This window comes from Takifugu rubripes, chromosome 8 (assembly GCF_901000725.2).
Source record: "Takifugu rubripes chromosome 8, fTakRub1.2, whole genome shotgun sequence".
Classification (NCBI taxonomy): Eukaryota; Metazoa; Chordata; class Actinopteri; order Tetraodontiformes; family Tetraodontidae; genus Takifugu; species Takifugu rubripes.
In genome coordinates, this window is record NC_042292.1 from 18,999,502 (window position 1) to 19,023,493 (window position 23,992).

At 53.5% G+C, this 23,992-nt stretch overlaps 1 protein-coding gene across 2 annotated transcripts; it reads right to left on the reverse strand.

The window, feature by feature from the left end:
* Window positions 1-390: 390 nt before the first annotated feature.
* On the reverse strand, window positions 391-23,974 carry col25a1 (collagen type XXV alpha 1 chain). 2 transcript variants are annotated; one of them, XM_029840000.1, is made up of 35 exons: window positions 22,858-22,942; window positions 21,610-21,636; window positions 20,802-20,828; window positions 18,016-18,087; window positions 17,573-17,689; window positions 17,102-17,137; window positions 14,822-14,848; window positions 13,780-13,824; window positions 13,141-13,168; window positions 12,698-12,742; window positions 11,816-11,848; window positions 11,496-11,531; window positions 10,525-10,569; window positions 9,513-9,575; window positions 9,160-9,228; window positions 9,025-9,069; window positions 8,895-8,939; window positions 8,681-8,758; window positions 8,549-8,572; window positions 8,135-8,179; window positions 8,017-8,061; window positions 7,845-7,925; window positions 7,714-7,776; window positions 7,591-7,641; window positions 7,468-7,494; window positions 7,312-7,392; window positions 7,071-7,106; window positions 6,793-6,846; window positions 6,654-6,707; window positions 6,551-6,577; window positions 6,407-6,460; window positions 4,942-5,028; window positions 4,581-4,659; window positions 3,255-3,294; window positions 391-2,547 (listed from the first exon to the last, which is right to left on the reverse strand). In XM_029840000.1, the coding sequence occupies exons 5-35, from the start codon at window positions 17,599-17,601 to the stop codon at window positions 2,259-2,261; spliced, it is 1,761 nt and encodes a 586-aa protein (XP_029695860.1). In that variant the 5' UTR covers window positions 17,602-17,689; window positions 18,016-18,087; window positions 20,802-20,828; window positions 21,610-21,636; window positions 22,858-22,942; the 3' UTR covers window positions 391-2,258. The 2 variants fall into 2 exon arrangements, with proteins under 2 accessions (XP_029695860.1, XP_029695861.1); XM_029840001.1 differs by lacking the exons at window positions 391-2,547; window positions 4,581-4,659; window positions 18,016-18,087 and adding exons at window positions 2,948-3,022; window positions 23,111-23,974 and having other exon boundaries at window positions 3,255-3,293; window positions 22,858-23,025.
* Between the last annotated feature and the right edge of the window lie 18 nt (window positions 23,975-23,992).

Sequence of the window (23,992 nt, forward strand, 5' to 3'; positions counted from 1 at the left end):
ACACACAGCACGCACGCGGGCGCACGCACACAGCTGCCGCCTGTCGTTCACTGACGTCAGACAGGTAACCTCTGAGCACGTGCAGCCTGATGGAATTCCCACCCGTCCGCCAGGTGATCGATCCATCTGTGCAGTGGCGTCACAAAACTCAACTTTCGATCAGTTTAATTTTAATTCCAGATTTTTAGGGAATCAAAGCGCTTCTGGCGGTCACGGCCACGCCCACCGCACTGCTTTGGGGTCCTTTAGCGCCCCCCAGTGGCCCACTAGGAATGTATTCCCTTTTATTGCATTTTGACAAACGGCAGCTAAATTAAGGGAGTTTAACAGCGCCCCCTGTGGACGGAGGAAACATGAAGCAGGAAATGCTCAGAAAGAAGCTCCGGATTCATTTGAGACGGTTTTATTATTTGATTTGGCTCCAGCAGCTACAGTCATGAAACGTCCAATCAAACACGGAACACAAACCAGTTCACCAGTGAAACCAGTCAACGACGGCTTCTACCTGTTAGCATTTCGTTGTCGGCTGGGCAACGCAGCGTGTGTCTGCTACGGTTGTAGCGTGATAGCGTGATTACGTTTAAAACCTTCAGCGACTCCACCAACACCGACACGGAAGTCAAAGGTTTTGGCACCCATGCTAACAGAGAAACAGGCTAAATCCAACAATTTAACAAGAAACAAATTACAAAATAATTACAAAAATAGCTGCAGATGCTAAAGATACAGCAATTTGTGAGAAAACAACGTAAAAATAGAAATCAAACACTTAAAAAAATGAATATGAATGGAAACATCACAAATCAAAGGAACAATTAAACAGGAAATCAGGTTGTAGTAGTGGTATACGGGCTAGCACGGGCAAGCAAATGTAGCTACGCCATCACAGTGACATGATAGTTAAGCTGCATTTGATGCAACACACACACACACGCGCGCACACACACACACACACACACACAAAACCAAAGTATAAATTGCACTTCTTCTCAAATAAGCACATTTTAACAGTACAATAATAAAAATAATAATCAACTACATCAAACTACATTCAGAGAAGCGTAATAACGTACACTCGTTATCGTTAGCTTTCTGACAAAAATGTGAGCTAATGTAAGGTGAGCTAAATTAAAGTAAATACTCGCTGATGCGTAAATTCCCGCTACACCACGACAGTTCTGTCTGCTTTCGCTACATCTGAGAAATGCTAGTTAGCAAAAGTCGTGGTAGCAACAGAGAAGCCAGAGAAGAAGCGAAAGGAATGCCGTTTCAGACGGAAAAGCCTTCACGTAAGAAATGAGAGAAAAATAATAACGTGATGCTAAAATACCGAGACGCAGAAGCGGTTAGCTTGAGAACCCGCGACAATTCCAATAAAGAAAAGCGCCGTGCGGCCTCGTTCGCAGACGACCTTTTGTTCTACACAAACAGAAACGCTGGATCCGATGTGGAATGTGTCATAACTGGCCGTCAGATCGTGGATGTGGAAATGAGTCAACAATTAATGCCAACGTGGAGCTGGGAACATGCTAGAGGCAGCTACTGGAATTAGCTTACTGCCCAGGTAGCCAAAGGACCTGCGAGAAATGATGCGTCGCAGGAGCCTCCTGTTCCCAACGTAACCCAAAATGGAACGACGGTGACACAGACGAGAAAAGATAACCAAGAAACACTAATTTAGTGATTGAAAAGTGAGTAAAAACGTGCAGTTTTGAATGAAAATGCTAAATCTAAAAATGTATCCATGTGATAATCAAAATTTCTCAAAAGTACCTTTAACAGAGTCACTTTAATGACGTCTAATCACTGGTAAAACCAAACTAGCTAGCCATAAAACTAAAAACACAGGAGCTAATATTAGCAGTGCTACTCTGACCGACCTGTGCTTTATGGTTTTAGTTTGAACGTGACCTAAAACAGTGTTGATGGGAGCGCTCAAAACCTCGTCCCAGTTAACAACCTGCACCGCTAACATGCTTGTGGTTATTAGCTTTTTTGCTGTGGTGCGGAAGTGAAAAAGATCGTCCCCAAACACGTCACAGCGTCCGCGTGTTTGCTAACAGCTCTGTAAGTAGCTCGAGTGACGCTAGGACCGACATGCTAATTCATAAAAACAAACAGTGCCTCAACATGTCTTTTTAAAACAAAGCTTATAAAATAATAGTTCGGTTAAGTAAAAAGGGGATAAACTTCGTACGTTTCTGATAAAGGAATGAATAAAAGCTGGAGGCACCAAAGGCGAAAATACACAAAGATCATCAGAACTGAAAATAAAGAAAACGTGACGGCATCGTGAACCCCGCCCATCCTGAGAGCCAAAAGCCCCGCCCACTTCCAGCATATGCTCCGCCCTCAAGGAGGCGGGTCGGTTCCGCCTCAAATCCAGCCCCGGTCAGTACAGCTGTGACCCCGCCCACGTGTCCGGAGGCACCAACCAGGGCGATGCATGAACGGCGACGCCCACCAGCAGAGCGGGATCGCCAACAATAAAGCAACGACAGCGCTAGCTGTGGGCGCGTCTCAGGCCACCAACCACGGCGTGACTCCCTTGGGAAGATCAAAGAAAGGGTGAATTCCGGCGTGTGGAGGCTTTGATGTTGGTTAGTGATGTTTCTCCCAGCAAACAGCAACGTTCCGGTTCCACCCGCAGCTTCTGGACTCGTGTCGGTTCCCTTCGCCTCCGTCTTTTATGGCGTGAGTTTTATTAGCGGTGCGGCGGCAACGAGCGGTGAGACAAAACAGCACAAAACACAAGCGTGCGGTCGCTAGCGAGCCGGTCCAGACCCGCCTCCAGTGCCTCCGGCCCGCCGCGCTGCGGTCAGAACCGGATCTGGACTCCACGGCGATGTGAGAAAGCAAACACACAGGAAGTTGTTTTTTTTGTTCTGTCCACGCCGACGTGAGTGTGCGAGCGTGAAACGCCGCCACAGGCTCCTCCTCTTTTTCAGAATCCATTAAAAAAACTATAAATACCAGAAAAGCAGCGTTATTTACAAACTCCATGCAGGTTCAGGTTAGATCACTGCAAGGAAACACAAGCAGAGGAGAACACGTCTTAACACGCCGTTACCATGACGACAGCCACAAACACGCTCCAACCAGAGGGGCAACACCAGACGAGGAACCAGAAAACTACGTTAGGGATCAAAGGTTTGGGGCGTCGCCGGCGGCTCGGTCGACCGTTCACAAAACGTTCCAACATTCCGGGGTCCTCGTCCGATGTTCCCTCACGGAACAGGAAGCATCAAGTTTACCTTCTGCCAGCAGCCGGGCATCGGCAACCCGTCCGGACCCTGTAGAGCAACACGGAGGACAAGAAACACCATGACAACTGAAACTGCATTAATGGATCAAAGGATAGCCAGTGATCAATAACAATGATCAATAACCAATGATCAATAACCAATGATCAATAACAATGATCAATAACCAATGATCAATAACAATTATCAATAACAATGATCAATAACCAATTATCAATAACAATGATCAATAACAATGATCAATAACAATGATCAATAACAATGATCAATAACAATGATCAATAACAACGATCAAGGATTAACGAGCCACCAAACATGCAGAAGACTGAAGCCACCAGAGGCAACATCTCAGGTTCTCTCAGAGAACCAGATGCTAACATGGTTGATGCTAACATGGTCATGTTAGCATCAACCATGTTAGCATCTGGCGGCTTTAGCAACAGAACAAAACTCAGTTATTCATGCAGCAACAATCTGAGTCTAAAATAAATGTAGAAAAGCAAAAATAAATGAGGTGAATAAATGAACATTTTCAACACTTTCAATGACACTAGCGCACGGTTAGCTATAGCCTCATTAGCGCTACTCTGCTATCGTCACATGCTGATCAGACAATTCATGAAAACACTTTTGTCATCTTTAATGTGTCGCAATAAAAACTAGAAACAAACTTCCGTAGCTTCGTCTGGTCCAATTGGTACAAAACGGGGAGGGGAGGAGTTAACAGCAGCTGGGAGGGGTTAACAGCAGCTGGGAGGGGCTAATGTGAACTGGGAGGGGTTAATGTGGGCTGGGAGGGGTTAATGTGGGCTGGGAGGGGTTAATGTAGGCTGGGAGGAACTAACATAAATGGGGAGGAGTTAATATGGCCTGGGAGGGGCTAACATGATCTGGGAGGAGTTAATATGGACTGGGAGGGGCTAACATGATCTGGGAGGGGTTAATATGGGCTGGGAGGGGCTAATATGATCTGGGAGGGGTTAATGTGGGCTGGGAGGAGCTAACCAGATCTGGGAGGAGCTAAGAGGAGCTGGGAGGAGTTAAGGTCAGGTTAAAGAGATCAGCTGAGGAGGGAGGAGCACAGATTGAGGAAGGTTTTCCAGTCTAGGATGAAGGAAGGAGGTTGGAGTTAGAGGATCTTCTCATCTCTCTATCGCTGTTCCTGATCCCGCAGGATCCGGATCAGGAGCTGGGCCTATCAGAGGCTGCGTGCTGTGAGACCGTTAGTGACGGTTCTGAAGGTGGACGGGCGTCATGCTGTCATGCTCATGGCTGAAGGACACGTGCACGGGAGAAGGAAGAAAGGAAATACTGTACAACTGGCCATGGGGCATCCAGCCCGTCCAGACCTGGCTGCCCTGGTTCCCCCCTTTTCACCCTTAAATCCCCGGAAACCCTGTTTACACAGATGAGCTCGGAGTGTTACTGAGGGACCGTGTGGACCACCCTGCACCCCCCGCGGGGGGGCCAAGGGGACGAGGGACGAGCCGCCCTGTTAGCCTGAGGACACCACTGTCCCGGCCGGATGTTCCCGATTGTCACCCCTTTATTTGGGTTTAAAGTGTTTGGTTCTGGGGGGAACCCGTGGATCCGCCCGGCCACAGGGAGCTCGTCCTCGTCCGTGCCGACGGCTCGGCACCGGCCGGGACGCTTTCCCAGCTCGCACGTTTGGACATACCAATGGGCAGGGTGCATCTAATCCAGGGGCACCCTGTTCTCCTTTCTCGCCCTTAGGCCCTTTTTTGCCCTTCTTTCCCTTCTCCCCCTGTGGATACAACGATTTGGTCACGTTAACGATGTTCCGGACGTTTGGGAAGCACCGGGATTAGCGGAGGGAGGATTAAGAAGAGGGTTGATGTTAGGACAGTCCTCAGGATGGGACGGGAGAGGAAGAGTGTGAAGGGCACGAAGGAGGAGAAAGAGCTCCGTGAGGAGAGACAGAAACACAGGCTAACAGCTAGCGTTAGCTGCAGTTAGCTTTAAACGCTAACGTTACAATATGCAAAACCACTTTAATCTGGAGAAGAATCGCAGCGCAAAGTTTCCACCAAACGTTCGCTGTCCGATACACATTCATCTGTGTTTGGACCATCAGGGACCTGGACCTGGACCATCAGGGACCTGGACCTGGACCACCAGAGGTCTGGACCTGGACCTGGACCACCAGAGGTCTGGACCAACCTGGTCCCGTGAACTGGACCCAGAGACGCCTGAGGTGACGGCATTGCTACATGGTGCAGCCAAGATGATGGTGGTCCCCACCCATCGACAATGGAGCCAGAAGTCTGATCCGATCTAATCTGATCTAATCTGAATTGATCTAATCTGATCTAATCTGAATTGATCTGAACTGATCGATCTAATCTGATCTATTCTGAACTGATCTGATCTAATCTAAACTGATCTAATGTATCTGATCTTGACTATCTGATCTAAACTACTAATGTATCTGATCTGATCTAATCTGATTGATCTGATCTAATCTGATTCTAGATTTATTTGATCTAATCTGATCTAATCTGATCTAATCTGATCTGTTTAGTGGAAACACGGCTGTTAGAGTGAAGAAGGGTCAAACGGGGAAGTTAGCATTGGGCTAGCAACAGGGGGGTTAGCATTGGGCTAGCAACAGGGAGGATAGCATTGTACGAACAACAGGGAGGTTAGCATTGGGCTCACAACAGGGCGGTTACCATTGGGCTAGCAACAGGGAGGTTACCATTGGGCTAACAACAGGGAGGTTAGCATTTTGCTAACAATAGGGAGGTTACCATTGGGCTAACAACAGGAAGGTTAGCATTGTGCTAACAAAAGGGGGGCTACCATTGGGCTAACAACAGGGAGGTTAGCATTTTGCAAACAATAGGGAGGTTAGCATTGGGCTAACAATAGGGAGGTTAGCATTGGGCTAACAACAGGGAGGTTAGCATTGGACGAACAACAGGGAGGTTAGCATTGGGCTAACAACAGGGAGGTTAGCATGCGCGGAGGCAACAGAACTTGAGGAGCCTGCTGTCAATGGACGTGTTTGGTGGATCTTCCAGCAGGTCCACCTCGGGTCCCTGGTCTAATCTGATCCGAGCTAATCTGATCGTTCCGCCCATTGACAGCAGGCCACTGACGCCTCCCTGCTGCACGTCTACCTTCTCTCCTCTCTCCCCAACGTCGCCCTTCTCTCCCGTTGCGCCCGGTAAACCCTGCAAGAGCACAGCCGAGGTTAACCTGGGGACACAGGTGCGACAGGACGAGGGGGCGGAGCCACGGAACAAAGGGTGCAGGACACTTACGTCCAGCCCAGGTTTTCCAGGACCTCCCTGGAAACAGAAAAGCCGTCAGTGTGCAGCCTGTTTGTAGCGCGCCGCGGCGCCGTTAGCACGTTAGCATACTCACAGGCAGTCCGTACGGTCCCCTCGGTCCCGGATCTCCTTGACCTCCTTTTTCACCCTGATGAAACAAAGCAGCAGCAGAGGATTGTGGGTACAGGCGGAACCCCCACAGGGGTCAAACCTGCCGCTAAAAGAGGACTCACGACGTCGCCTTTGGGTCCGGCGGGACCGGCCGGGCCCGGAGGACCGTCCACCCCCTGCGGAGAGCGGCAGGTCACGTCACCACGGCGATCAGCGTCCACGTTAGTCCGAGCGCACGAGCCACCGACGGACGCGCGACATTACGTTAATGTATGAGTGCGTGTTAATGTGGCGTTAAGCCCCGCCCCGGGACAGAGTGTCGCCGCGGCAACAGCGCCCGGGCGGCGGTCAAAGCACAGAAAGGGCTCTAGGCGAAGCCTCGGGGTCACATGACACTCACCCTAATTCCGGGCTTGCCGTCCAAGCCGGAGGCTCCCTGTGGTTATGGAGGTATGAGTGACATGGACAAGGCGGGATTAGTACAGATGAACATGTTATTGGACAGGCTGGTGGCAGCAGGACAACAGCTACATCACAACAACCACGCCGGCAACGCCAACACGACCTTTGACCTCCGCTACGGGTCGCACACACTTCATGGACTAAAGGACAGAACGTGAACGGAGGCGTCCACCACTCACAGGGAGGCCCATGGGTCCGCGGTCCCCCTTATGCCCCGCCTCCCCTCGGACCCCCTTCACGCCGTGCAGACCGGGTTCGCCCTGAAAGACAGAGACACAGGGAGACATCGGACGAGCCCGGAGGACACGGGGGCGTCCCGCAGGTGTCCCACTCACCTTCGGACCAGGAATCCCGTGTGGACCCTGGAAGAAGGAAAAACAGGTTTCATGATTAGCATCAAAGCTGTGGGGGCGCTAACGCCCCCTGGTGGTCGGCCGGGTGGATCCGCTGGTACTCACCATGGGTCCTGGAGGTCCATGTGCCCCCGGTGGTCCTGGAGGTCCACTGATCTACAAGGATCAAAAGGCGCTGATGCAGGTGTGTCCACGGTTCTAAAGGCAGAATAAAGGACCTGAACCTACCGAAGATCCCTGAGGACCAGGCAGCCCCGGATCCCCCTTGTCTCCTTTGACTGCATTGATGCCCTGGAGGACAGAGGACTTTGTTTAGGACCAGGATGAGCTGTGATGGCTGAGGAGGTCTCGGGTCTTACAGGCAGGCCGGGAAGACCCGTCGCTCCCTTCTCTCCCGAGGATCCCGGCATTCCCATGTCCCCTTTGGAGCCTTTGTAGCCCTGAAGAAGAGCAGGACCACAGTCAGATGTTCTGATCCTTGTCAGCAGAGGCGTCAGGCGAAGGTCACCACAGATGACTGAATGAACTCACCCTTTCACCATCCAGTCCGGGCAGCCCGGGCATCCCGCGCTCCCCCTGAGGGATCAGACGGACGGTGAGACCCAAGAACCCAGGAGACCAAACATCTGACACAAACAAACAGTTCTACCTTAAAGCCTGGAGGTCCCATCGGGCCCGGAGGTCCAGGAGGACCCTGAACACAGGAGAGGGGACACTTCAGGCCCGAGCTAACCAAACAAAGGACTCAATGCTAATGAGCCGCGGCTCATTAGCATCAGAACCGAAGGGTGAAGGTCAGCAGATGATGGTGAAGATGCCCTCCGTTCTATTATGGACCCATGAAGCACACACAGGCACTAGCATCGTGCTCAGTAGCACATGTAGCAGTTAGCATCCTAGCTAATGCACAGGTAAGCCCCTCCCGGTTCGCCTGCTGCCCAGGACCATGGAGGTCCTCCGGGACCTTCAGGGGAACACTCAAACATGATTTCAGACCGCACGCGTACACACGAGGGGGGCGGGGCCATGCGAGGTGGGAGGGGCACAAACAGAGCGTGGTTACCGTCACTGTCAGGGTGGCGATCTTCTGCAGGAGGCCAGAGGAAACGGAGAAGAAGAGGTGAGAGGGAGCGACCACAGGCGGGAAGCGTCTGAGTCAAAGCCTTCAAGTCCACAGGTGCGTCACAGGTCTCACCTGGAGAGCTTCCTGGATGTTGCCGTTGTAGTCGATGATCTCCGTGGCTCCTGGCTCTCCCTTCTCTCCGGGGGGGCCCTGCGGAGGGGACAGCAGAGCCTTCGTCATCATCCTCATCATCATCACAGTGATGTGAGCCGTGGCGCCCCCTGGCGGCGCCGCAGGTGTACTACAGCTGCTGCTCAGACGCTTCCGGACGTTCCCGCCGACTCACCCCCGGACCGACACCTCCAGAATCTCCTTTGTCTCCGGAGTCTCCCTGACGAGAGAAGCAGAACAGACGCAGGAGGAATTCAGACGGGAAAGCGGGGAGGGAATTAAAGATGAGGAGATGCAGGGCTGACCTTTGACCCTTTGGGACCAGGCGTCCCGGCCTCCCCCTCGGACCCCTGAGAGGAACAACAAAGCAGAAATCAACCAATAAAAAGAAAGAACCGGGAAATCTGGACGGACAGGACCAGGACAGGATCTGGTCTGACCTTTGGCCCAGCCGGTCCGGGCTCTCCTTGCTCTCCTCTCCCCGGGGGGCCGTGTTCCCCTCGTTCCCCCTGAACACGAGAATCCAAACATCAAAAGTTGGAGTTGGCGGGAACTCCCCGCGCGGGTGCAGCAGCGCCGCCGGCCGCCAGGGGGCGCTGCTGCACCAGAAATCTGCGGCTGCGCCACGAGCTGATCACTCATCGATGATGATCCCGCCACCAGGATCGATGAGGCTCAGGGAAAGATCATTTCCAGTGTAAATACGTTAGTCTGGGTTTTAAAATGAGATTTATTCCCAAAGTGGATTTAGTGCCCCCCCCCCCCATCGCAGGAACACCTGAAGCATCATCACCTTCAGTCCCGGCAGTCCGGGGAGTCCCGGTTCTCCCTGAGGGCCGAGGAATCCGGGCTCACCCTGGAAATCCAGAACAGAAATCAGAGACACTTCTCGTGATCCTGCAGAGATGTTAGCGCCACCCACTGCTAACGAGCGCTAATCACAAGATGCGCTAATCACAAGATGCGCTAATCACAAGATGCGCTAGCAGACACGTTGGGAACCACAGACGCGGGGGATCATGCAACCAGGTCCGTTAGCCCCCCCTCCACTGTGACCCGGCTCGTTAACACTCGTCAGTGGAGTCCAAGTCCCAAAAACAGCCGCTAATGAAGAAGCTAACCACAGCTAACTGACGTAACGCTGCTGAAATATTCCGGTTTTACAGCCGCCTTCGGAGAGATTTTAAAACTCAGCTCAGGCAGTCGGGCGAGAACGCGGCGCAGAGTGCAAAGCTAATCTCAGAAGTGCAGCGTTAGCAAAAAAAGAGCTGTTAGAATCCATCAAGCGTGAGTGAAAACAGGAGGACTAAAAATGTGAAATGAAACAAGGCAGAAGAAGAAAAAACAAGCTGAATTTGATCATGCGTCAGAGCGCTCGGCGGCTAATGTGGAAGCTAATCACCCTGGGATACGCTGAGCTCGTCAGTTTCTCAACATCTGCTGTTGTAACGAGTCAATAAAATGCTATAAAATGCTAATATTTCATTCCAATCAAACAATCACAGTTGGAAAACACCCCAAATAATCTCGTCCAAACTTCCTGTTTTCCAGGAAGTAGCCTCAGAATTTGGCCAGAACGCCGCGTTCAAACCACCGTTTATCACATCGATTTTCCTGCATGAATTCATGCTGCGTTCAAATCGATGGGCTGGAGTTCTGCTGCTGGAGGATGAGGAGGGGGTCTGGGGGGGGGTCTGGGGGTCTGGGGGGGGTCTGGGAGTCTGGGGGGGGTCTGGGGGTCTGGGGGGGGTCTGGGGGGGGGGGCGTCTGGGGGGGTCTGGGGACAGAAACAGCGAAGCATTTACCTTTATCCCTGGCAGTCCAGGCAGCCCTGGGAGTCCTGGCTCTCCCTAAAGAAGAGTGCAACATGTTACAGCCAAGCCAAGCTAAGCTAAGCTAGGCTAAGCTACGCTAAGATAAGCTAAACGGAGCAAAGCTAAGCCTCATTGGAGGCTCCTCAGAGGGTCCAAACTTTAACTTCCTCTCTGTTTCCTCTGCCCAAGCGCCTTCCATGGACCTGCTGGTGAGTGCTAGCACAAGCTACATGCACATAAACATCTCATGCAGCCGCCGGCGGAGGTTAGTGCACGTACGACCTCATTTACAGGCTGGGAGCAGGGAAAACTCCTGGTTTCTGGCAGGAAGAACTCCACCAGGACCTTCTGGTCCTTTCACCCACAGCACCGATGCTAAAGAGCAGCTGGACGCCTGACCGCTAAACTGGGTTTGTTGCTAAGCTAACGTTGTGCTAATGGGATCCAGAGAGGGACAAATTTCTAATCTTGATGAATAAAAAGGACATTGAAGCTCGTCAGCAGAGCAACCACAGATGAGATAAAGCAACGCGACCGTTAGCGTAGCAGGAAGCACAACTGATGGGGCTTAAAAGCTAATTAGAGCGCCGGACAGACGAGGGCTCGGAGGAAAACGGCTCCTCTTCCTCCGCATTTGTCGATCATCGGAACCTTCTGATGATCCGACAAACGTCGGCAACAACGAAGAGACGTGACGACCTTGGAACACGCAGCTAAAGCGTCCAGGATGTAGCATATCCAGCGCGTTAGCGCCACATCTGGGCTGCATAAAACCAGGTGACAAGCCAAAATAAATGGAAGAGGAGGTTCCCGTCATCGCGTTAACATCCAGATTCTGCTGAGTCAGGATCTTCTAATCCAACTGTTTGATCTTCCGCAGCAGGACTGAGCCTCATTTGCTTCCTATTAGCTTAAAAATGCAGGTGAACCAAAGGGAAACGTGTGCGCGGAGACGCGTTTACCTTCTGTCCGCTCCGTCCAGGCGCTCCCGGTTCACCCTGAAACACACAGCAACACACAGACGCTAGTTTGACGCCTGCGGCGGCACAGAGGCGCTAACGTGCTCAAGGGTTAGGTAACAAAAGCTCTTACAAGCATTACCAAATGTTTATTTTATCCCTGCTAATGTGGCTAAATTAGCTGTTATAGCGAAGAACAACAGGAAAGTAGCAGGTCAACGGATCAGATTCCAGAACTCTGAACTACCCGATGTTCCATGGCTAACATTACCGACTTTTTAAGCTAGTTTGTCTCAGGTTAGCGACGTTAGCTGGGTCCTCACCTTGATGCCTGCTGCTGAAGAACCTGCATCTCCCTGTGAAGAGAAACGAGCCACATTTATCGGCCGTCCTGCGTCGCCAGAGGGGCCCCGCCGGCCCTCGGGTGTTTACGGCCGTCATTAGGATGCACGTCACGCTAGGCTCGCTGCGCTGAGCCTCTCTTTCCTTTACAGACGATAAATCACGCTAGCATCGGCGGCGGGGCTTCCCTAGCGTGTGAAATTAGCTCCCGTCTTTAAAGTTTGAATGACTTTTTGTGTTTTAGTGACGAGAAAAAGTGAAAACTGGAGAAAACGCAAAGCTCGTTCAGAGCGCTGCCCGATCTTAATGCTAACGTAAAGCTATCGCTAGTATTTTACCTGATAATCGCTAAAACTAGCAGAATTGGTTATAACTGAGGACGGTTCTTGGGTTGACCAGCAGGGGGCAGCAAACCTCCCTGATCAAGGGTTCAGCGCCAACAATTAACGAGTCTTTTCCATCGTTAATTTCCGTCAGATCCTCACGAAAATCCATCACGACTTCAAATTCACCGAAACGTCGACTCGAGTTGAGCGAAGTTTTTATCGTCTTCCTGCATCTGTGTCGATTTGGCACCTCGGTGCAAATAAACGAGCCCATAAAGTGAAAAGTTATCAAAGTTGCTCCTGAGAGGGGCAATAAAATGTGTGGGGGGGGGGTGTGTGTGGGGGGGTGTGTGTGTGTGGGGGGGGGGTGTGTGTGTGCGTCTCCACGACAAAGCTGCCTCCATGAGGCGTTTACTCGCCGTCGTCTTTCACAGATTTGATTTGCACACCAGACGCCGCGTAGCAGCGTAGCTTAGCCGCGAACGTGCTACGTTCCCACGTCAACATTAAACGCAGATTCTCCGTCCGCCCTCTTACTTTGTCGCCCTTTTCTCCTCTCGCTCCGTCCTCGCCGACGTCGCCCTGTTGAAACGGACAAAACAAACTTTAATCTGGGAACGTCACACCATCACGACCCCCCCCGCGAAGGTTAGCGCCCTCCTAGCATGCATCGCTACATGACAAACACAGAAACACAGCAGCCGACAGTTGGCTCCGGTTGCTGTGGCTAACGTTTTCGCTAACATTAGCGTGGGCGGCTCTCTGCTGCCTCCACTGGTCAGTCAGGAGCTGAAGCTGCTTTAGCCCCGCCCTCTTCTGCCGCTTCACTTCCTGGTCCAGAAGTCCTGAACCTCCCTGAACGTTCCCACTAAACTGCTCAGCCTCAGATCACAATCAGGTTCTTCAGGGAACATCTGGGACCGAATGTCTGCAGGCCGCTATCTTTGATCAGGCGGGCTAATGCTAACAGTGATGCTCACCTTTTCACCCCGCTCTCCCCATTTCACCCCTGATGGGAAGAAAGCAAAGAGTTAAAGATGGAAATCTGGGGGGGGGCGCGATCATATCTGGGTCTGGGTGTTCATGCCTGGATTCTGGATTCTGGTTCTGACCCCAAACTGACCCTCAAGTTCCATCTTAGCAACACTGGTTGTAATGATGAGGTCCATGCTAATGTGGCGTTCAAGGAACTCAGAGAAACGTGGGAAAAGCAACAGAAAAAGGGCCAAACGGAAGATGACGTGTTCTTAATGGTCAACGCAAGAACGAACGGCGACCGTTAGCATAGCACACCTTTGCTCCGGGGGTTCCGTCCAGGCCGGCGGTACCAACGTTCCCCTACAGACGACACCACACTGCTCAAACATCTGTCCGATATCAACTCCGCTGAAGTAGCGTTAGCATAGCTGACGCCTCTAGGCTACAGCACAGCGGTCGTTTGGCGCCGCCCACAGACGGACCAACGTCAACCAAACCGACCGACAACGGAAGCTTTGGTGTCCGACCACATCAGGGTGGGGCTCAGAGAGATGCTAGCTTCAGGCTAACGCAGGTCTGAGAACATCCCCGATCATCGGGAGCAGCTAACGGAAAGGAAACGCTAACGAGCTGGAACCCACCTTCTGTCCCTCAGCACCCGGAGCCCCCGCAAGTCCAGTGGAACCCTGGGAAATAAACACAGGAGACCGTTAGCAACGCCGCCGTCGTCCACAGCTCGCGTCCACCTTTCCTCACAACGCCAGGATCGGGCACAGCATGGTAGGAGAGGTCAAAGGTCACCTGGTCCACAACAATCCGTCTGCTCTTAAACAAACAACCAATCAGAGCCGCGAGAGCACGCTAGCGTTAGCGTAGCAGCGTGAGATTATTCTGAGGTGATGAGAGAGACACGAGAACAGCTGGACCCTGAGGCGGCGCGTTAGGGCGCCCAGCAGTCGCGGCCTTGCGTCGCCATGGTTACAACCACGCGTGTGTGGTCAGCGTAAACGGGAGGTTTGTGGTCGCGTCGTTCATTCACTCCATCGCAGCAGCACATCCAGCTGGGGGGCCCCGGGGGGCCGGGGGCCCCGGGGGGCCGGGGCACGACTCATTAACACGCCGGCGTGTCGTCGTTGACCCCTCGCCGTGCCCCCCCACCCCCCCGCCAGCGGGAGGCCTTGCTGACAGATGGGAGCGTCTGATTGGGTAACACTTTAGCAGCTAGCTGATAGCTGTTCTGCAGCGGCGGCGAGCGCCCGAAGCCCCGCCCCACTTCCTGTTCTCCGCCTCTCAAACAAAGGCGACGACGTCATAACTGAAAGATGCAAAATAACATTTTTATTTTTCTCAAATTCCTGTTTTAGCTTCATCAGTAGCTCCACCCCTGTTTTGTGCTGTTATCTGATTGGCTGAATGGTGAAGGGGCGGGGCTTGTGAATGTTTCTGTCCAATATTGTGCTCACAATAACACTCACAAACATTTCTATCTTTGTGGGGACTTTGAGCAGCATTAAACCCAAACCTTAAAATAAGGTGTGAACCCTGAAAATGCCCCCCCCACTCCCCTTCTGCCCCCCCACTCCCCCTCTGCCCCCCCCTCCCCTTCTGCCCCCCCCACACTCCCCCTCTGCCCCCCCCACTCCCCCTCTGCCCCCCCACTCCCCTTCTGCCCCCCCCACTCACCTTCTGCCCCTCCTGCCCCTCTGGCCCCTGTAATGAGACGAGAGCAGAGTGTCAGATCATCCGACGCTCCGGCAGAGACGCTCGGAGCGTTTGTGCCCCTTCAGCTGGAACGGATCCCAAACATTCCCACTTCTTAGCAGCCAAGCTGGAAAAGCGGCTTCGGCACGACTCCGTAATGAGAGCGCACGTGTTCCCGTCCTCTGATGGAGGCTCGTTACGGAAAAGGAGGCGGATGCTGGAAAACTTCGCAAAGCTAATAAAAGGCGCCACATCCCAACGCGCCAGATTTATCCGGTGATAGATGAGTCTGGGGTTGATCCCACATCGGATCCTCCTCCGCCCAAACCTTAAACAAACACCAGGATTTGGATTCATTTGGGCCTGAAACTGGCGTGATCCCATGCTAAGCTAAGAGGCCACAGCAGTGAATCAACACCTTTATGCTAAGTTATTAGCTTGGAAGAACCTCAGGCCTCCGAATATTTCCGAACATTGAAGGGGGAAAAAAAGCCAATTTGGTTTGAAATTTGCTTCCCACATTCTGAAAACGTTCCTGGCAGGAATGCCGTTTGGTGGCACAGCCGCATGCTAGCTTCCATGTTCTATTGTTAGTTAGCCCGTTAAACTCACGGACAGAACCGCTGCTCGTTTACGCTAAATTCCATCCTCATTTACAGCCGAACCCTTCGGAGAACCTTCCGGGCCTTCGCCAAGTCCAAGCTCCGCCTCCCTCCTTGTTAGCCGTTAGCGGCGGGCTTTGGTAAACATCTTTACAGCCTCCTCGGAATGCAGCGGCATGAGCGCTAATTAGCTCGACTCCATCTGAGAGCACTCAGGAGCCGGTGGAGGTCAAGAGCCTTCGAGAAGGTCTCGCTCGTGTTGTTCCAAACGTTAGCAGGAGAATCTAAAGGATCCGAGAACAAAGCTAACATCGTTCGCGGCCGAACCAACCAGAACTTTTCTGTTTCTCCTCAACAATCAAAGGAAGTCATCAAAAGAAAAGGCAGGAGCTACGAGCTACGAGCTAGTCACGTTTTCTTCTTCTGCTTCTCTTCGCTGGAGCCGAAACAGCGGCGTGAAACCATCAACCAGCTGGTTTCCTCCCAGTTCAGAGGGCGGCTCAGAGCGGTGAGCTGGTCATGCTAACTGTGCTAATTAGCAGTGGGACGTGGAGGTGAACCGGAAGGTTTCATTGTTCCGATTCGTCTCTGGGAACATTCACGACCCCGAAAACCGAAAGACAGAAAAAAACCTGAAACTTTTCTCCAGGTTTTCCTGGTTTTCCTTCTCATTTGTGACTCATAGTGAATTTCCTTCCCCTGGAACCCCAGCAGTGGGAACGTCTGGACAGGAATCCTTCAATCAGATGTGGAAGTTTTGCGTGACGAGAGTTTGATCCGTCCGAGCTCGGAACGCCGTCAGCGTCTCCTTCAGCGCTGCTGATTCCTGAACGTTGCCTCCATCCTCCTCCTCCACGGCCTAATCCATCTAACCAGCTCCAGATGTCCTGGAAGCCTCCTGGAAAACTCTGGAATCTGCTTCATCCTCCTCAACAACAGCATCAACATCCCGAACGCGTGAGTGGTTGCTAGCTGCTACGCCGCGAAATAAGCTAATTAGCCCTTTGAAGCAACTACAAACATGTTTGGATATTAATTTTTTCCTATTTTGGGGATAAAATTCTGCTGATTCTGGAGTCGGAATATCAGGCCGGTCCACGGGACCTCCTGAACGCTCCTCCCTGGGTGGGGGGGCATTAGCATTAGCCGAAACAGCCGCCTGTCTTCATGAATTACCAGCAGCCAGGCGGAATTTTTTTATTCGGCGCTCCACAGGACGCCACCGAGACGCTCTGACCATCCGTCTTCTGGAAAAACGTGTGTGTCAGGAGCGCTTCTGGGAGAGACGGAAGCAACCTGGTCGGCAGAGGCTGAAATACTGGGAGTTCAGAGAGAGGCCTCCTCCGGCCGTTAGCCTCCATCATTCTCACCAAACTCCGGTTTGCGTGTCCAACGTTTACGAGATAACTTCGGGAACGTTTGGGAAGACCATAAAGATCCCGGCAGAAGGTTGTAAAATGTTTCATTAACATCCAACATGGCGGCGATAAAACACCTCGTGAAGCTCAGTGAAGTTTGAGATTTTGGAGCTCAGACGTGCGAACGACCAACGCGGCTACATGCAGCTAGCTTTAGCCTCAGCGTTCACCGCTGGAAACCAGCGGACTCTTCCCAGTTTTCCAGTTCTGCTGGTTTGAAAGTGAAAAAGTCTGGTGCTCACCGTGAGTCCCGGTTCTCCCGGCTGACCCGGGTCCCCCTACAGAAACCAAACATCTCGTTAATGTCCTGAGAACAAAAGACGGTTGTGAAAACATCAAAGAGTCCTGGTTCCTGAACAGAACGACATCAAACTCTGAGAATAATGTGGGTTTTCCAGAGCAGAACTGTGTCTGGGACCAAGACTTGACATCAATCAGGAACAGGCTAACGCTTGTTCCATATGCTGGACGGTCTCTCGGGATCGGGTTCACCTCGGGCTAACGGTTTGTGAGCTAAGAACAACACTGGTCCTGTCTGGAACTGTTAGTGTGATTGGAGGAAAAGCTCCCGCGCAGAAGATGCTACGCTAATACGCTAGATATTACGCTAGTTTTCCGCTATGCTAATTAGTACAACATGGAAAAAGGTCCCAGTCGGAAAAGAAACTTTCTCTTTTCATCTGCGGAATCTTCATCTTGAAACATAAACTCACCGGCAGACCGGGGACACCTCTGGGTCCATCTTTTCCAGTGTCCCCCGGAGGCCCCCTGGGCCCGGGAGGCCCTGGTGGTCCCGGAGGACCAGGTGGACCCGCCTGGCCTTGATCTCCCTGTTTGGAAAAATCAAAGCAGACGATTATTCCGTGACAACGGATCTTCCAGGAAGTCAAACATAAACAGACTGGAGAGCTCAGATACTCTACGGCTAAAGCTAGCAACAGAGGCTAAAGCTAGCAACAGAGGCTAAAGCTAGCAACAGAGGCTAAAGCTAGCAAGGGAAGCTAAAGCTGGAGCAGACCTGATTTCCAGCTGAAGCTCTCTAAGGATTTAAGGATTTACGGATTGTGTGTTTTCCAGACGGCGCCAGGACAGGAAGTCAAACTGAAACATGCAGCAGCTCCAACATGCCAAACAGGAAACAGGAAGTAGCCTCTACCTTAATGAGCCGCCGCTTTATCAGCTGCTGGTCAGCAGAAAGAAAGCCGTGATTGATCTTAGGGAAGACCATCTGAGCAGGTGTGTGAGGTCAAGAGGTCGGAGGTCAGAGGTGAGAGAAGGTTGAAGCAGGACCGGGTCCCGGAAGCAGGACGAAGAGGAGGAGGAGGAGGAAGGAAGGAGGCAAACGCAGAGAGATCTGTTAGGAAGGTCCGTGTTCCAGAACCCAGAACAGCGGCGCCCAGGAGGGGGGAGAGATCCACACTTCCCCTCGGAGAAGTGGGAATCTCTCCTCCTCTGCGGAGCGCCGTCACCTTCATCCGCACCCGCTGCTCGGTCAGACCCGGCGGGGCCACGAACCCGTGAGCCAGGACCAGGACACACCGAGACCAGAGACCCCGTGGAACCCACCCGTCAGCACTAATGGGGATAAAAGAGGTTTAAAGAGTCCTTTGATGTTTTCCATCACGCCTGCCTCTCATGTGCAAGGCTAGGCGGACGGGCGGCTAATGCTAACGTAGCAGGACAGACTCAGAGGCTAGCTGGCAGAAGCTGCTGGTCGTCGGTGTGTCCGAGGCACAACGTTGCTTTGATCTTTTTGCAGGCGTCATCAAAGCAACAGTCAGCGTCCTGGGGCCCGTGGGGGGTTTGGTTCGGAGGGTCGGACCGAGCGGCGCGGCGGCGCTAAACTCCACCACACAAACCTTGACAGTCAGGATCTGATTGCTGTGCAAAGCAGCCAGCGAGGGGAGACCCGGCGACCCCTGAAGGACACAGCAGAACACGGCAACACGCCAGGTGACCACACGCACGTGGAGCAGCGCTCAACCCAAACATCAACATCACACATCCTGTTGCTAAACGAGCAACGCTAACGTTTCCCGGGGGGGCGGAGGGTGACTGGAAATTCCATTACGCCGCTTCCAGCTCGCTTGTCAGCGGCGGCGGTGACGGAGGCGGGAACGCCGGTGAGGCGGGAACGCTGGGAGAACCAAGAGAGGAGACGACGTGTTTCCTCCCACGCCAACTTTCATCCCGCGCCAGGCGGACGTCGTCGGCTCGACGCGGTCGGTCCGTGGAATCGTGGTTCTGGAGGGATCCAACATCCGTCGTTTCCTTTGGAGACGTCGCTAATTAAAGACGGCGGCTTTTAATCTGAATCACATTTGGTGGGTTTACCGAGAACTAGCCGCCGCTCTTGCTAACAAACGCCCATCAACAGTCATTTAGCCTAGCATGGCTATTTCCTGCTACCCTGTTGTGGTGACTGGCTACCGACAACGCTAGCGTGATGTACCGCTCCTCCAGCTAAGTTCAGCTAACAGCTACTTCCTGTAGCGGTGACCTGGCGAGACCGCACACGCTGCGTTAGCTAACGTTTACATTTCAGTGAAGTCTCGCCTCGCGTTCGCCAAAACCACCACTTTGATTCCAAAACATTTATTCTCCTTCACGCTGAAATTCCGGCGCAGACAAACGCGAACGCTTTCGTTTTTAGCTGGAACGCTACGTTGAGCGCCCAAGTTTGAGCATGAAACATTTATTTCATAGCCGTTAGCGCTGCTGCGCCGCCGAAACATCCAGAACTCGTAAACGCTGGTCTGGAATGGCATCAGAAGCCTCGGGCTGATCCTAATCCGACTTTATGACCCTTCAACAGTCACAAGCACTTGACGTAAACGAGCTTTTCCAGGACGATCCGTGACAATGACGGGAGCCGTCCGCCAGCCGGACTCTCCGGAGACGTCGTCGGTTTGCTAACCCTCCAACCTGAGCGGGCTGACGAGGGGCTGCCTGGCAGGCTAGCATAAACAGCCGCGCGTTAGCGGCACGGAGCAGGCGGCGCCCAGACGCGGAGGCTAAAGACCGAGGTTCTGCTTCTGGGTCGGACTTGTTCTGGAAGCTGCGGAACGTCGCTGGGACCCAAAGTAGCGTCTTATTTTCTATTGTTGTACAGGAGAAGGAACCAGGCACACACACACACACACACACACACACACACACACACACACACACACACCTGTCGAGACCACACACACACACACACACACACACACACACACACACACACACACACACCTGTCGAGACCACACACACTCCCAGTAGCTGCTGGTGCCCCCCCCCAGTACATCTTGGCTGTAGTTGTGTTATTTGGTTGACCTCTGGGGTCCGGATGTGACCTCTGACCTGTGGCCCAACAACGGTCGACCCCCCATGTGGGGGCCCGGCAGAGGGAACCCTCGGCTCCGAGGCCGGCGGGAACTCCAGACCATCAGGTTCTTTGATGGGAAGTTTTAAGTGTGGTTGAGTTCAGGATGGAGATGAAAGCACCTGAACTCATCAAAGCTCAGAATGTTCCAGGTGCGGCGTTCCTGGGAGAGGAGGCGCCCTGATACCAGGACTCTGCAGTACCGCCGCTCGCCACCATCCTGGCGACGGAAGAGAGACTTCTGGCGTTCCGCTTCTCTCCTCACCAACATGTTCAGATCACTCAAGAATATTTCAACTTCAAAGCGCAGCTAAACTAGCTTAGCACGTCGGTCCAGGTTCAGCTCCAGATGAAGCTAAACTGTGGTTCCGCCAGAGGTCCCGCGTCCCAGAACCAGCTCCTGGTTCCACGGAACACGAACGCATCGTAGCCTTGTTGCCTTTGGCCACACGGGCAGAACCCGATTCCCCGGAATCTCATGCATCCCAAACCTTTTCCACCGCAATTCAGCTGTGGAAGAAACAACACACAAGGGGGGTCGGAACGTCAGAGGAAGAAGTCGGAGTAAACCTCGTACCCGGGGTCCCTGGTCGCCTTGATCGCCCTGCGGGAGGAGAGAGAGAGAGAGTGAGTCGGGAGCAGAACACGGACAGAACACGGACAGAACACGGAAGCCTCAAACGTTCTCTGCGGTCGGGAGGAAAATCGCTTAAGATAACAGGGACCGACGGGGGGGGGGGGGGGTTCCACAGTTCTGGCTTCAATCGGAGCGAGTCGGAGCTCCGGGGACATTCCAGCGGGAGGAATTGTTTGTTTTCCAGATGGACCCGAACGCGTTTATCACATTAGAGCCGAGCGGGACCGCGAGGACGACCCGGAATTAAAACCATAATCCCCCCCCCCCCTCCAGGGCAGAGCGCCCCTCCCTGACTGGACCCACCTCCCATCCCCAGTAAAACCAGTTGGAAACACGGAGGCTCCGGTTTTGTAACTTTTCTCCACGCTGCCGTTCCAAAAACCGGTTTGAACAGGAAACCGGAGCGGCTGCTGGGGGGGGGGGGGGGGGGGGGGGGGGGGTTTATGAGGGGGGGGTTATGGGGGGGGGTAACGGGTGGGTGGGGGGAGGAAGATGGGTAATGGGGGGTCAAAATGGTTCCCATTAAAGACACCAGTCGGCCTCATGTGAGCGAGACTGCAGCAGATGCTCCAGAATTCCCAAATCTGCCCAACGGTCCCACGACCTCGGGCCGGACCAGCACCGGGCCTCCAGTCCAGAACTGGTTTTACACTTCTGATCATCAGGGGAACTAATCTGAGCTAAGCTAACAGGCTAAACGGGCTTTGGAGGACGCTTTGACCCGGGAAGAGGTGCTGGATCCACCCACCTTTTCACCTTTTGGACCTGGGGGGCCCTAGGAGAAAGGAAACAGGGGTTAGTGAAGGAAAAGGACAGTTAAAAACCATCAAAGGTCACGATAAACCACAGCTGGGTGGGAGGAGGGGTCATGTGACCTCACGGGTCGGTCAGGAACCAACCAGAACCAGGTTGGGCCAAGATCCTGACCATGTTTACTCAGAGGGTCCAATCCAGAGAGCTTGAACCCGGAGCAGACGGGCTCGAGCAGAAACACCAGGTCCTGGACCCCAGGTCCTGGAACATTCCAGGTATTCCAGGATCTCAGGCTGGTGCTGATGGGAAACGTAGCTCGAAGGTCCAGAACCTGCTCGTATGACGGTTGCAGGTCATCACCCGTGTCCAGGACTGACTGTCCGTCCGGAGCCTTCCGTCGGGAACGCTGGGAGCGTTGGGATTCATCCCGGGCTGCCTGGTCCTGAGAGGCCTCGGCAGACCGGAGCAGCCTGCGAATGTCTGACTGCAGATATTGGAAATCAAATCTGACTTCTATTTTTAAACACGGAGCGGAGGCGCTCCGGAGGGGTCCAAATGTTTCTTCCATTTCAGGGAAAATGCACTCCGGCCTTTTGTTGTTTGGGAAAATTGCATTTGGACGGCAACGGTGCCAAAGGCAGCGCGTCTGGCAGCGGGAACGCTGCACCAATCACTGGGAGAACGGGTCCGGCAGCTGCTGGAGACGGGAACGCTGCTGGCTGAACCCTGATTGGGAATCCTGATCAAGCCCCCGCCAAGCGTTCCGGGTCGGGAAGGTCATTTTACTGCTCCGGCAGGAAAATGGAAAAGTTCCAAACTTTCTGGATGATTTACGTAATTAAAGTGGATGATGCAACAATTAGCAGGTTAGCACGGCGCCGCAGGTGAACCCCGGGGTTAGCCTCTCTGTTAGCCTCTCCGTTAGCCTCTCTGTTAGCCTCTCTGGTAGCCCCTCTGGTAGCCCCTCTGTTAGCCCCTCCGTTAGCCTCTCCGTTAGCCTCTCTGTTAGCCTCTCCGTTAGCCCCTCTGTTAGCCTCTCTGTTAGCCCCTCTGGTAGCCCCTCTGTTAGCCCCTCCGTTAGCCCCTCTGTTAGCCTCTCTGTTAGCCCCTCTGGTAGCCCCTCTGTTAGCCCCTCCGTTAGCCCCTCCGTTAGCCTCTCCGGTAGCCCCTCCGGTAGCCCCTCTGGTAGCCCCTCCGTTAGCCTCTCCGTTAGCCCCTCCGTTAGCGTCTCGATCACGATCACCTGTCTGGGATTTCACATGTGGCGTTCAGGTGTAAAAGCGGTGGTTCGGCGTTCTTCCCGGCGGCCACGCTGAGGCCTTCCTTCATCCTCCTGATCAGCTCCAGATGTTCCCGGCGTTCCTCTGAACGATCCCCCAGACTTCTCCTTCTTCTGCTAATCCCGCCGAGGCTGTAAAAACGTTTGGTAGCTGCATTAACGTGCCGGCGGCGACGCCCTGGATCCGATGGGGAACGTGTGGGTGTTTTCGGAGCACCTGCTCATTTTCCGAGCCAGCCTCAGATTATCCTGATTATTCCAACGCTCGCACGGCGGAGTGCCTGTCAGAGGCGATCACGCCACGCTCCCGCCGACTCCGTAGCGACGGTGGAGCGGCGGCAGGTGCGTCTTTGTGGCGCCGACTCTCAGATCTGCGCTCTGATTTCGCCTCCAGGACGCAGCAGCTGGACGCCGTCCACGTCCCATCATTCTCCGTCTCTGGCTGCTCTTCAAAGGAAGCCCCTCCGGCAGGTGATCGGCGCTCCATCGGGATGAGTTTTATTGGAACAAAGTGGCGCGCTGCCTGTCCTCGCTAACCCTGCACGCCGCGCATGCTAAGCTAACCGGCGGCGGCCTCCGTCTAAAACCGGAGAAACTCAGGTTCCTCCTTTGTGACTTTCTCCACTTCCTGTCGCCGACGCTCGGTCGTACGCCCGGAATCACTGATGTCCAACGTCCTGCCTGGGAGGTTCTGGTCGACCAGGACCAGTCCTAGTGGACCAGGACCAGTTCTGGTGGACCAGGACCCCCCCCAACATGACGCGAGGACGTCTGTGATGATGTAACAGCAGCTTAAAGTTGGGGTCGACGCGGGGTCAAGGTCACGTCGGTGAAGGTCAGAGGAGGAAGTGATGATGGTCCCTCGTGGTCCTGAGGCAGCATCAAGGAGCTAATGTGTGTTAGCAGCTTCCAGCTAAAGCATCAACGTGGCCGTTGGCGCCCGTCGTCACGGTTTCAGATGCTAGCGGAGGCTAATTTAGCTGTCATTTAGGGGTGTATCAGCTAATGCGGCTAATTAGCAACAAATTGTCGGGTGTAATTGTGAGTTCCTGGAGGACACATCAACTCTGCATTCTTCACATTCTTCAGTCAGGAATTG

Bases quoted from the DNA above. Each gene is read 5' to 3' on its own strand.
- col25a1 (XM_029840000.1), bottom strand. From the start codon at position 17,601: ATGGACCCAGAGGTGTCCCCGGTCTGCCG. The intron at 11,532-11,815 runs GTGAGGACCCAG...TGTGTGTTTCAG, and splicing joins CTTCAGCAGCAGGCATCAAG to GGTGAACCGGGAGCGCCTGG. The intron at 9,070-9,159 runs GTCAGACCAGAT...TGTTCCTCTCAG, and splicing joins CCGGACCGGCTGGGCCAAAG to GGGTCCGAGGGGGAGGCCGG.